At 37.6% G+C, this 14,317-nt stretch overlaps 1 protein-coding gene across 1 annotated transcript; it reads right to left on the bottom strand.

The window, feature by feature from the left end:
* Positions 1–7,783: 7,783 nt before the first annotated feature.
* LUT1 (Cytochrome P450 superfamily protein) lies at positions 7,784–12,960 on the bottom strand. Its single transcript, XM_018122466.2, has 9 exons — positions 12,184–12,960; positions 11,390–11,686; positions 11,113–11,310; positions 10,331–10,432; positions 9,124–9,264; positions 8,877–8,984; positions 8,318–8,400; positions 8,048–8,210; positions 7,784–7,965 (listed from the first exon to the last, which is right to left on the bottom strand). Exons 1-9 carry the CDS (start codon positions 12,673–12,675, stop codon positions 7,897–7,899), a joined length of 1,653 nt encoding a protein of 550 aa, XP_017977955.2. The 5' UTR covers positions 12,676–12,960; the 3' UTR covers positions 7,784–7,896.
* Positions 12,961–14,317: the final 1,357 nt, after the last annotated feature.

The raw sequence follows: 14,317 nt of genomic DNA, 5'->3' as shown, positions 1-14,317 counted from the left end.
CTGGTGCTTGATGTATTGCATGATATCATGATACCACGGCTTACCATCAACCTCTTCTTCAACATTCAAGCAGTGTGCGGAGACTTCACGGACTTCTAAATCAAAAGGGCGTACATTGGCCGCCTCTTTTATTTTGAACATCGCTGCGAGGGTGGCTAAAGCATCAGCAATATGATTCTCTTCTCGAGGCAAATGGTTGAAGCTGATTTCTTTGAACTGTTTGCTTAATTCTGTAACCAGCTTTTTATATGGAACTAGTTTAGGATCTCTAGTTTCCCATTCACCTTTCATTTGACATATCACTAAAGCCGAATCTCCGTAAACATCTATCGCATCAGCCTTCATATCAATTGCTGCTTGTAATCCCAGTACCAACGCCTCATACTCCGCCATATTGTTAGTACAATTGAAATTCAATCTTGCCGTGGCCGGATAGTACTTTCCATTTGGAGAAATCAACACTGCCCCAATTCCGTGCCCCAAAGCATTGGATGCCCCATCAAAATACACCTTCCATGGATTAAGTTCATTGGGACCAACTTTTTCTACATGCAAGACGGCCATCAAATCTTCATCTGGGAAATCGAAACTTACAGATTCATAATCTTCATTAGCTTGATCTGCAAGGAAATCGGCGATGGCGCTCCCTTTGATTGATTTTTGGGACACATACACAATGTCATACTCAGACAATAGCACTTGCCATCGAGCTATTCTTCCGGACAGGCAGGGTTTTTCAAAAATATACTTGATGGGATCTAATTTCGCCACCAACCATGTTGTGTGATACAACATATACTGCCGGAGCCTCTGAGCGGTCCATGCTAGTGCATAACACATCTTTTCGAGCGCAGAATATTTGGACTCATACTCCATGAATTTCTTGCTCAAGTAATATACGGCTCGTTCTTTCTTCCCAGTTTCATCATGTTGTGCCAACACACATCCCATAGAATTCTTGTTCACAGTCAAATACAAAATGAGAGGTTTTTCGACCATCGGTGGCATCAACACCGGTGGATTTGTGAGATATTCTTTGATTTTATCAAAGGCTATTTGACATTCTTCATTCCACTCTCCTGGGTCTCGTTTTCGAAGCAGCTTGAAGATTGGATCACATTTGCAGGTGAGCTGGGATATAAATCGAGCAATGTAATTCAGCCTCCCTAAAAATCCTCTCACTTCTTTTTGCGTTTTGGGAGGTGGTAGCTCTTGAATAGCTCGTATTTTATCCAGGTCCACTTCGATTCCTTTTTCACTGACTATGAACCCCAACAATTTCCCAGAGGTTACACCGAAAGTGCATTTTGCAGGATTCAACTTGAGCTGGAACTTCCGCAATCTCTCGAACAGTTTCTTGAGATTGACAGTATGATCCATTTCTGTATGAGATTTTGCAATCATGTCATCCACGTATACCTCTATCTCTTTATGCATCATATCGTGGAACAAAGCTACCATTGCCCTTTGGTAAGTGGCGCCTGCATTCTTCAATCCAAATGGCATTACTTTGTAACAAAACGTTCCCCACATGGTCACGAACGTTGTTTTTTCCATATCTTCGGGTGCCATCTTAATCTGATTGTAACCAGAAAAGCCATCCATGAATGAGAACAAAGCATGTTTTACCGTGTTGTCCACAAGAGTATCAATATGTGGCAAAGGGAAGCTATCCTTCGGACTCGCTCTGTTCAAATCCCTATAGTCGACGCACATTCGAACTTTTCCATCCTTCTTAGGAACTGGAACTATATTAGCTACCCATTCAGGGTACTTAGCCACCTCCAAAAATCCAGCATCGAATTGCCTTTTTACTTCCTCTTTAATCTTCAGCAACATCTCTGGCTTCATCCTTCTCAACTTCTGTTTAATAGGCTTGCAATCTGGTTCCAAAGGTAACTTGTGAACAACCATGTCAGTATTAAGACCTGGCATGTCCTGATATGACCAAGCAAACACGTCCACATATTCACGGAGCAATTCTTCCAGCTTTTGCCGTTCATCGGATGACAGCGAGGTGCCAATCTTAACCTCTTTCTTCTCTTCCCCACTTCCGAGGTCAATCATTTCCGTGAGTTCCTGATGAGGTAAAATCTCCTTTTCTTCCTGTTCCAACATTCTCGACAAATCAGGGGGTAAGCTGTAGTCATCCACCTCCTCTTCATTTTTCAATTCATCAATGTTCGGGATTATCTCAAAATCGATATTCAAATCGTTGTCTAGATTGTCTTCGTGTTCATTATTTAAAGACCTGCAAACAGGTAAAGTTGGACGGGTGTATGGACAAGTATTTATTGGCTAAAAGAATAGATGAATGGAAATATGCAAAAAGATTGATGAGTTATGAAACACATTATGCATTGTCATTTATTCAAATGATGAAGGTAACAGAAAGCCCTACTTAAACAGGAAATTAATCTTAACACCCTTGGGCATAGGCATTTAGATAAAATTGTTCATTACATTTTGGAAGACTTAAAGATGATGGGCAGTTCCGTGGCTGTCCAATTGCTTAGCTCCTCTCCTGGCAGTACTGGATACACCACAGGGATCTTCCCATCAGGTTCTTCATCTTTGATCATATGAATTGATAGCTCATCAAACACCCGTGGAACCTGATTGACCTCGTCCGATGCCTTGCACCCCACGAATCGAAAGGTTTCATACAAAAAGGGAATTGTTTTTTTCCAAAATTCTTCCTCCTCACTTTCTTCATAAAACTCGATTTCTGACAAATCCGTCAACTCTTGCAACTTAAGACGAAAGCCATCACAATTTTGAATGGAATGTCCAACAACCCCCATATGGAATTTGCAAGAAAGGGTGAGATCATGTCCTACTTCTTTTATCTCTATCGGTTCTGGAGTGATGGCTTTTATTTTGGACAACGCCTCAAACACTCTATCCATCGGTGTTCGAATCTTGTTGACATTCTTTTTCACCCTTCGAATCATCCTTTCATGTATTGCATTCACTGTCGGACCTCCATGGTTAGGCAAGGGATTCCCATCAACATTTGAATTGTCTTTTTTGGCAAAATTTAGAAGTCCTGCTTTAATGAGCGCTTGGACCTTATGTTTTAAAGCAGTACAATTCTCGGTGGAGTGCCCTTGAATTCCAAAATGGTAATCACAATGTGCATTCGGGTCATACCATTTCGGGAAAGGTGGTCGGAGTGGTTCTAAAGGGGTTCGAGCAAGGAGTCGATTTTCTATGAGTTGTGGCAGCAATGTAGTGTAAGGGACTGGAATAGGATCAAACTTTGGTCTTTCTGGGGTAGTTTTAGGTCCTCTTTGACCATGGCCAGGATTATTGGTTGAAGCTACCGGTCTTGGTGGTGGAGTTTGTGGAAGAACATTGGTTTGAAATGTTGGTTGCGGGACGGGTTGGTACACATATGGGTTTTGTGTGATGTTGCCTATGTGCGGATAGAAGGGTTGGTATGGAGGGTACGGGTAATATGGGTTAAAGTTGTGAGCTTGTTGGCTGTCGTGAGCAACTGCTTGCACATCCCCTTCTTTCTTTTTGGGCGTACTCCATTTCTTTGAGCTGGCAACTTCATGCCCTTCAATTTTTTCGCTTTTGATAGCTCCTTCTATTATTTCTCCCGATAAGACCAGATCTGCAAAGTTTTTTGTGGCATTGCCGATCAAGCGCTCATAGAATGGAGCTCGGAGGGTATTTATGAACAAGACAGTCATCTCCTTATCAGTGAGAGGTGGCTGAACTTGCGCTGCTGTATCTCTCCACCTTTGGGCATATTCCTTGAAGTTCTCGCTTTGCTTCTTCTCCATAGTTTGTAATGACAAACGATCAGGGGCTAATTCAGCCACATGCTTGTATTGGGCTATGAAGGCTCTTGCTAAGTCTTTCCAAGTCTTAATATGGTTTCGATCTAGCTGTACGTACCACCGAGCAGCTGACCCAGTCAAACTGTCTTGGAAAAAATGGATCAGTAACTTATCATCGTGAGACTGTGCAGCCATCTTCCGACAGTACATGGTGATATGTGCCATGGGACATTTTGTTCCGTCATATTTTTCAAATTCCGGAACCTTGAACTTGGCAGGGATCAATACATCTGGCACTAAGCATAGCTCGGTTGCGTCTATGGTACCAAACCTATCAACTCCTTCGATAGCACGAAGACGCTCTTCCAATAAGTCGCACTTCTTCTGGTCTTTTTCATTTTCTCCTGTTTGCGACGAGTCTTTTCTCAGTTTCTCTTGTTCTTTTGGGTCGTCTAAATCTGGGACGTGTATTGGTTCAGCAGGATTTATCCCAAGGTATGGCCCAAATTGCCCCTGAGTCGGTTGATGGCCTAGCGGGGGTGGTGCATTGTAATAGATGGATGGCATCACTTGAGGGTGGACCCTTTGAGAGGTTTGGGCATGTGGTGGAGTGAACCCTGGGGGATAGGATGGATCGTCCCTTTGGTTTTCACTGTCTTGTGCTGGTGGGTTTTCTAACGGAGCTGGCTCTTCGATCGCTCTTTTTCCTTTACTGAGACTCATCATCAATTCCATCATCTTTGCTAACTGTTCTCTTATTTCTTCTTGAGCTCTCTCCATTCTATCCATTCGCTCACTTTGTTCTTCTTCCATGATCCTTGCTCGTCGACGCGTATTATGAACACGTTGGTCACTTGGCTTAGGTGGTCGAGCTATTTTTGGAACCTTATTGTAATCATAAACGTGAATTAGATGCATGTATGAATGAAAAAAATGAACCCCTTATCTTTATTTACAGGTGAAAATACTTATTGTCATGAAATGAGGATTTATGCACATGTGAATGATCATGTACTAAAAGTATCTGTCACATAACACCCCTCAACAAAGTAATTCAATGCATAAGCTATTGTTTCTTGTTGCAATTCAGGAGTCATCTTTTGCATCTACTTTGTCAATGGTTGTCAAATGACATACTTTTCCTATATACAAAATTATGATGCAAACATGCATATGTAAAAAGTTCAAGTTAGCACTATAAACAAAAATTCCAAAAGATAAATGAAAGTAATTAGTAACCTGATACCTTTATTATTCGCGGAGAAGAATTTAGAACAAGGGGATTATGAAAATTCCTTCATGTGTACCTAATCAAAAGGTATATTCTCACGGGTGAAGCTCTACCTAAGCAAAGGCGACTCTCGGTATTTTACATGCTGAGTTTGGGTTGAAAATGGAGCTAAAGGTTCCCAAATCGCTCCTCACTGTCGTCCACACGGACTAGTAAGGCACCCCGGTCCTCACCTATTACAGGCTTCAAACGGACTAGGTTCGATTTGAGTGGGAGTCTTCACTAGCCCATGCGGAGGTTATCACCTCACGAGAGCGTAGCTACTTAACTCCCTCCTAATTAAGGATAAAGCCCGGGTGGAAGGCTTATGCATGAATGCAAGATGTGTAGTGTGTGAGAAGGAATATACAGACCTTGGACCAATAATTTCACATTCCCCTTATCCTAAATTTCCCGCAATTATTAAAATAGTGAAGTAATAATAGCAAAATAAATAAATGCATTAAACAAAAATATGCAAAATTGATGCTAGGGAAAACAACAAATTATTCAAGGCTAAAGATAACTTATGATTAATTAATGGCTTGACTCTCGAAGTCCCCAGTGGAGTCGCCATCTGTCGTGACGTGCGGGTCCGGGAACCCGTCCGCCAGACGAGGGGCGAAAATTAAAATCGCAAGGTGTGGGAGTCGCCACCAATCTTTTTTATCTAGGTGTGATTGGTCACCTATTAACCCGGTTCTTAATCGACGAAGTCCTAAATTAATTTTAGGTCCGTCGAAAGAACGAGAACTGGTCCACGTTTTAGAGATGGGTTCGGGAGTGCGGTTACGCACGGAGAAGGGTTAGCACCTCCGTGACGCCCGTTCTACGAACGGTACCATTTAATCTTAAGTTATCTTAATATAGCCTTTTCTTAGTTTAATCCCTATTTCATTAATTAAATTTTTTATTGAATTGTCAGACTGAGTTTTTCACTTGGTCTTACGTATGCATATGATGCAAGCGTAGAATGATGTCGTGACTTGTTTATTTTAAATGATGGAGTCGGTAATCTTTTGTTGGAAAATTATTCGAAGACTATCCCAACGCTTTGGTGAAGTCTCGAAATTCTCCTCACCTAGAGATATCCCCGGAAGAACTCGTCTCTACGAGCTCCTCGGGGAAATCCCATCATCGGGATTCCCGCGCCATATGCAAAATAAGAGTGGCGTGCAATGACAGAATAAAATGATGGTATCTACATGCACGCGTTTATTGTTTTTAGATGTTTAATAAAATTAGATTATTAATATTTATTTAAATTAATTCGAATGTAACAAAATTTTCTTATATTATTTTTAATAATAACTATTTGACTAAATGGGTTTTGAAGTTTAGAGTTCAGATTTATCCCGACGCTTCGGTGAAAATCCGTCTCTAACTTTGCACCCGAAAATATCCACCGGAAAAAGGTAACTCTTTACCCCTTTTTGGTGGTAATATTCAAATATTTGTTCCAATTATATCGTTTATTATTATTATTTATTTATTTTTTTATTTTATTATTATCATTGTTTTTTTTTTTTTTTATATTTTTTTATCTACAAAATATAATATAATATATATATTTGCATCATAAATTATTATTATTATTTATTTTATTTTTTTGCAAGCCTCCAAATATATTTATAATATTAACATTTTTTATTATTTGTCATTATTATTATTTACATATATATTTTAATTTTTTAATTTTTTGAATTTTCTATTTTTTTTCATTATTTTTATTATTTTTATTTTTTCCTTTTTACATTTTTATATTTTATATTTTTTATTATTTACATATATTTGTTAAAGCTAAACAATTAAAATAAACTAAACTAAATGAGCCCAAATCCACAAGGGATGGGTAAGGCCTCACCTTGCTTGGGCCGGAAGGATGGCCCAAGTTGTCTGGGCCGCGTGGAGGTCTGCCTGGCCCGCTTCCTTGGTCCGCTTGGCCCTCTCCTAAACGCACCGTTTTGGAGCTCTGGGGACTCCCTCAAACGACGTCGTTTTGGGGTCGACCCTTTGAATTCTTCCCTCTGCCGAAACAACGCCGTTTTAGACCTTGGACTCGCGTATATAAGCCCCGCTTTCGTCCTTTCCTCTCATTTTCAGCCTTTCAGTTTCTCTCTCTAGCGTTTCCTCTCCCTTCTCTCTAAAACTCTCCTTTCTTCTCTCTTCGCCGGCGAATCGCTTCGCCTTCCGTTGGCCGAACCCTTCCCTTCTCGTCGGCCTCTCTCTCTCCTCTCAGATCTCACCCTTCCGTCGATCTCTCTCTCTCTTCGCTCAGATCTCACCCTTCCGACGACCTCTCTCTCTTTCTCTCAGATCTCCCCTTTTCTCTTTGTTTTTCTTTTGTGTTCTTTTCTCTCTCTTTTCTGTGGCTAATTGCTCTTGATGATTTTTTGATTTTTTCGTGTTGTGGCTAACCGTTGTTTTTTGCTTTTCGCAGGGTTTTAAAGAGCCGGGTTGTCCAAATTTTTGGACAACCCGGTGAGGGGGGGGTTCTGGCACCCCTGGGGTTGGTGGCCAGAACCCCCCATCCCGCGTAGTGGGTGGGGGATGGGACGGCGACGGGATGGCTGGGCGTACGCCCAACCATCCCGATTTTTTTTTATTTTTTTTGATTTTTTATTATTTTTTGTATTTTATTTTATTTATATTTATTTTTATTTTATGATTTATGTGTCTACACATTTTTCTTGCATTTACCTGTAATTGCAGCAAACATAAATTGGAAAATTGACATTAATTTCATTCACAGCCCAAAAATCATTGTACTTCCTTCTTTCCGCTATGGTGCGTTACCATAACATGAAACGATTCAATACTAAACAAATTTACTACTCACTTCGAAGAAGTTGGTGAACTAATATCAAATTTAGACCTCCGTTCACTGAGTTTCATGTACATACCCTGCAACAAAAAGCACCTTGTCAACAAATCTATGTGATGAGTTCTTATGCTTAAGAAACAGGTAGTTTATGAGGAGAATTACATTTGTTGTATGTATTGTGGCTCCGGTGGTCATACTAATGTCCTGATCAGGAACCAGCTCAAAATTCAAGCGTTGAAGAAAAATTGCAAGAGCCACAATAGCTTCCAGTAAAGCAAACTGATCACCAACACACTTACGAGGCCCTCCGCTAAATGGAATGAACCTGAGGAACACGTTTTAATATATTATCAGCATATTGATACAATAGGCTAATGTAAAGCAAATGAGAAGAGGACACCAGGGAACTGAACTAGTAGAAATTTTGAGTACCTGTAATCTGTATTTGTTTCATTAGGGACTGGGCTTTCCAAGTCAAACCTTTCGGGCACAAACTCTTCAGCTCTCTCCCAGACCTGGGAAAGAAAGAGAGAGAAATGACACAATAAGTATAGCATAGCAATCTTCAGCTATTGCTGCCAAAGACAATAGAAGATTTTAATAATAAATCTCCCTGATTTACAGGCGAACAAATTGACCGGATTAGAAATTTGAAAACTCAAAATGTTTACAATTTGAAGGAAACAAAAAATTTTACAAGATCAATATGCACTCTACAAATTGAACAAAAAGAAAGGGCAGGTACACTTTGATATGTAGGATGCTAATTAGGGAAAATGAGGCATTTCACACAGGATTCACATTATGGAGCAAACCCATTTCCTTCTAGCAAGTTGTGTAGGTGAAAATTTACTGAATTTCAAATTTACCCAAAATAAATTAAGTAACTTGCATCCTTCAGTTAAGCAAAACTTCATGAAATTAAAAAGCAACCGGTATGGTATGTCTAACTAGGAAAAAATATTACAAAATGCAGAACATAAGCTAGAACCTGTGAAGAATGATGTATATTATAGACTGAAATCATTATGTCTTGACCAGCTTTAACTTTATAGTTTCCAGGAAGAATGTCATCGACTTGAGCTCTCCTTATCAAGACCTAAGAGTACATCATAAAAAATTAAGCCAATTAGTAAAGAAGATCTAATACTAAAAAAGTTTCTAGGTCAGTCTTTATTGTCTGTTTGGTATCATATTAATTTACTTTAAAGGAAGCTGAAGTACAGGTTAAAACTTACAGGAGGGTGTGGGTATAGACGCAATGACTCAGTTATGCATCTAGTTAGAAACTTGAGATCCTTTATGTCTTCATAGGCAGGAGGCCTTCCCTTTAAGACTCTGTCAACTTCTTCTCGTGCTTTGAGCAATGTGGAGGAATCCTGCATTACAAGATGGAAGAACAAAATAACGTTAGTCACATTCTCATTTTAGAACATCCCTCATCAGCTATATCTATGATTTCTAAGCAAAAAATTGACAAAACATGCAGTCATGATTCATTAAATGCTAGAAGCTAAAGGCTTTCAAGAATTTTGGCAGATGCCAGGGAACGTAAAGCTTGAAAAGGTTACTAAGAAAGTTAGAACTGTTCTAGATTTTTAATTGTGATGCATTTTAATGGTAGAATGATATTATGTTACCAATTGTTGATAGTTAAGATAAAGGCCTGATTCTATATGATGACTGTAAAAGAAACATCTTCCTAAGATATGATAACACTGCCATGTGCATGGTTGGAATGAGTAATTGTGGCCTGATACTATTTGATGACCACAAAAGATATATCTGTTGTGTGCATTGTTGTAATGTGTAATTGTGTGCTCCCAGAGATGTTTACTACAACCTAGCTACCTCTCACATTTGCCACATACAGGTTGCTAAGAACACATTGGCCTCTGGGCTTATCCAGCAGATGGGGAAAGTTAAAATAGGGAAAAAAAGGCAGATGGGCCTTAAGTGAATTATGCTAAAAGCAGTTTACTGTCACTTGACATAAAACTTTAGATTTCTGGAAATGACCAGAACTGCAAAAGAAATCCTTAGTAATGTGATGCATGGGGCAATGATAGAAGTCAAAACCCCATGTTCATCTGTCTATCATAAACATTTGTCTCCCAATTTACTCTTAGCAGCAAATTTCATCAATCCCTGCAAACAAAGGAATCTTCGCAAAGCACAAGCAGGATATAGAAGACAGAAGCCAAACATGACAAAACCATTGTTCAACTTACAAATTTCTTTTCATATTCTCTGACATTGTTATTTTGAGGTAGTTATATTTCCATTATGAAAGTACTAGCCTGGACTATATGCAAATATGAAGTGCGACATAAACCAGGGAGAAGCAGAAGTACTTTCACACTGTAAAGGACAGAGTTTTGCTTTGCAGCTAAACTCCAAAGATAGCAAATTGAACAACAAATTAAGCAGACAGAGGAAAAGTACCTTACTTAGAAGATACAGTGTCCATGTCAGCACTGAACCAGTAGTCTCATGACCCGCAACTAACATTGATAAAAGGTCATCTCGTAATTGCATGCTTGAAACCTGTAACAGATGGAAGCCATCATCACAAGACCATGAAGCCAAGTGTCCACAATAAAGGAAAAGAAGGATTGGGGGGTGAGATTCCTTGAAAATTTACTATTAAAGTCTTCTATATCAACAAAAAGAAAAATTGTAGTTAACAGCTAAACCACAGGCAGATCTTATACACATGAATTTGCTGTCCAATATAAAAGATTGTGGCCAAATAATTCCTTGAGTAGGATGCTATCTTAATTACATAAATTTCTTATTATTATGGTTTCGTAACCAAATATTTGAAGAGTTGTACAAAAATTTATCTGATGATTATGTACATCACTCAACAAACAAGTCCAAAAAATATCATTGAAGCTCAATTTAAAATCTTATTTAATTGCATATTAAACTAAAAGCAAGATCTAGTGAAACAGGAAGCTACCAATGATAAGCATTTTACTAAACTAATATATGTAGGTCTCACATAGTCAGAATAATTGGTCATTGTAAATGTCACACGGTATAATGTTAAATGCTAAATGCTTTACAAAGAAACTGATGTGATATCCTTTACATATGACTTATTACTCCTGCTTAAACAGGACGTCCACAACTTGTAGTATGCTCAACATGAAAGCAAGACCACAATTCATTATCAAAAGCAAAAGAAATCAGAAATAAAGAAGTAAAGAGTAGTGTTAGACCTCTTCCCTGCTTGCAAGCAAGAAGCGAAGGATACTCGGATCAGCATCATTTACGTATTCCTCCTCATCAATTCTTTCACCTTCCCTTTCCACAATCTCTTTGCACTTTATTATAAGTTCTTCAACAGTTCTCCTAATGACTGTAACTGCTTGTTCAGCCTTTATTTGTCTTGGAATTACCTTGCACAAAGCTCTAATCTGCAACAAACATAAATGACAGTTTGTCACCAAAACAACAAACATGAAAAGCTAAATAAGGAAATGAACAGGAACCTACCTTCCAATAGGGTAAAATATCTGTGGATCGTAACTCTGCCTCTTTCAGTGCAGTGTAAACTGCATCAATGACAGGGCTGTCAGATGTCAATGAATCAAAATTATAATTGAATACTGACAGACCAATGACATCAAGAGTCAATTGAGAAAACTTTTCTTCCATGTTTACAGCAGTGCCATCAAATGCAAAAGGTTGCAGCTTCTGTACCAATCTCTCAGCACATTTGCAAAATACCCGGTCAACCATAACAGACAAATACTTCTTGTGAAGAGATGGAACCACAGCCCTGCGCCTCACCTATTACAAATCAGATTTTTCATGCTCAAAGTGAAAGAGAAATTAAATTTAACTAGAGTACATGACATAACCAGTTTCTAATAGTTATACATAGATTGATTATTTGTAGAAGTTAATCAGGACAATAAGCCTTCACTTTGACAAAAGAAGTAGGCCGAGCAATCAACCTACAAGGGATTTCACTCCTTTTTCTTAGTATGTAATAGTTCTACACCAATTTGCTAACACTCTATTTAAGAAGATCTAGATTATAATGTAAACATACTACTAACACATAACTATCAAAGCTTGCATCAAAGCGCATGATGAAGGAATGATATTTAAAATATTCAGCCTAGTAACATAATGTTTAAGCTGGGAAACAAAAAATCTTCTAGTTGTAACAGAGAACTTGCACAGCAAAGAAGCAATATAAATTTTGGTAAAAAAAAAAGAACACAACTACATTCACTCAAATAGCCAATTCTTTGCAATGCAGTAAGGGAAACAGATATTACCGTCCAAAGAGAACCTTCAGCAATGGCTAAACCCGATCCAAAAAGAAATTCGGAGACCTCAGAGACAAGTCCTTTAGCATACTTGCCATAATTCCTCAAAACATGCTTTGCAATGGCAGGGTCACTAACCACCACAAAATTCCTAGGACCAGCAGCAAGCCGATAGATAGGTCCATACTCATTCATCCACTTAAACAAAGGCAAAAACAAGGCACCACCAAGAAGTTCAGAGACATCCTCCAACTGAGCACTGGATATGGGTATTCGTGAATCATCGTTGGAGCCAATTGTTAAGGACTTGGTCAAAGAAGTAAGCCAATTGGGGCTGACCCAAGAGGTGGACTTTGAAGGGCTTGTCGGTTTGGGTTTGGTGGTGGGAGTTTTTTCAATGGAGGATTTAACTGAGAAAGATTGAAGTGGAATATTAATGGTCAGTCTTCGAGGAGGAAGGGAAGGGAAGGTTATAGAGCTAAGAGCAACACAAGAGCGCATGGTTTGTTGGATACGTTTTAGGATGAAACACTGTCAAGTTCGCTTGAATTGAGTTCAGTTCCGTCGCTCCAAGATGTCTGGTTTGTGGTCTATTTTAAGAACAAAAAGTGTATCCAAGACAACAGCCGAGGCTTAAACACGTCACGAGCTTTATTAATAACAACAACCCAAGGCTAACGAACAACAACTAACAAGCTTTTCTTGATTGGGTTTTAGCCTTTTCGGCGCTCGACGGCGAGGATGGATTCAAGTTTAACGTTGTTGGATCAAGTTTTTTAAGAGGCCCCTTGATGATGGCTTGCCAACCCAAGCTGCAATTCCCCTTTTTGGGCTTTTGGCAGACTTGTGCGACTGGATTTGTCTGCGTATGGCCACAAAACAATCACAAAGGTAAGTCTTAAATAAAACTTTTACTTTTCAGTGAAAATAATTTTGGTAAACCTTTATTTTGTCAAATTTTTTAAATAAATCTTAATTTCTTTATTACATTTTTATTAATCTTTTATAAAAAATTTTTTATTTAAAATATCTTTTTTTTGAATGAAAACTATTGAAATCGCTCATCTCTATCATATTCGAGTTTACATGACAAAAAATGAAAAGAAAATAATTTTTTTGTAACAGATTAAAGAAAAAATTTATATACGAAAGAAAACAAATTTTTCACATATAAAAATCACTCATTTTTTTTAATTTTTCAATTTATGATTTATTCACTTAACAAAATAATCAATATAACAATATGAAGAAATAAATAAATTAAAATATTATTTATATATAATATTTTTAATATTAAAAAATATTTTAGATGTTTTGTATAATTGATAAATGTTGATTTTTTTTGGTGTCATGGTAGTAAGATGGAAAATTTTCTAAAGATGAGTTATAAAGAAAAATATTTTCGACAGCATATCTAAATAATAAAAAATATTTTCAACAACTTTTTTAATAAAATATTTTTACAAAAAAATTCAATAAATCATTTTTTGATTATTAAATGAAACCATAATAACATGTTTGGTAATGGGACCAATTTTTAAGAGGGACAAAGTGGATTTTTATATATATATATTTTTTCAATGAAACACCTGTGCTTTTAGTTTGGTCAAAATATTTGAGAAATCCCTGTATTAGGGCATTTTGTTAAATTTAGTCACTCTACTTAAAATCGTAATAATTTAGTTTTTCGATTTTGAGAATTGCTTCAATTTAGTTCTTTCTCTTAATGGCATTCAATTTTGTTGTTAAAAGAAATAATGTCAGCGTTGACGTGGTGCTAACGTGGCACATTTTAATAACATGACACCAACATGATGACATGGCATGCCACATGGTGCAGACTTGATGACGTTGCAGTGCCACGTAGCACAAATATAATAGTGTGGCAATACTGACGTGGCACTGATATGTTAACGTGTCAGTGCCACGTGGTTGATCAAAAAAATTTATGTCATGTTATAGGGATTAAATTGAACAAAAATATATAATACATGGAATAAATTGAATAAAATTGAGATGTTGAGAGATTAAATTAAAAAAATTATTTAAAAAATACAAATATTTAAGTAGATTATAGATATAGTTATTAATAAGTCAAATACTTAAGTGTAAAAGATTTACATGTTAAAAAATATATAAATAT

This window comes from Theobroma cacao, chromosome 5, assembly GCF_053813885.1.
Source record: "Theobroma cacao isolate CCN51 chromosome 5, ASM5381388v1, whole genome shotgun sequence".
Lineage (NCBI taxonomy): Eukaryota > Viridiplantae > Streptophyta > Magnoliopsida > Malvales > Malvaceae > Theobroma > Theobroma cacao.
The sequence above is the reverse complement of the archived record's forward strand: the minus strand, read 5'-3'. Positions and strand labels throughout refer to the sequence as shown.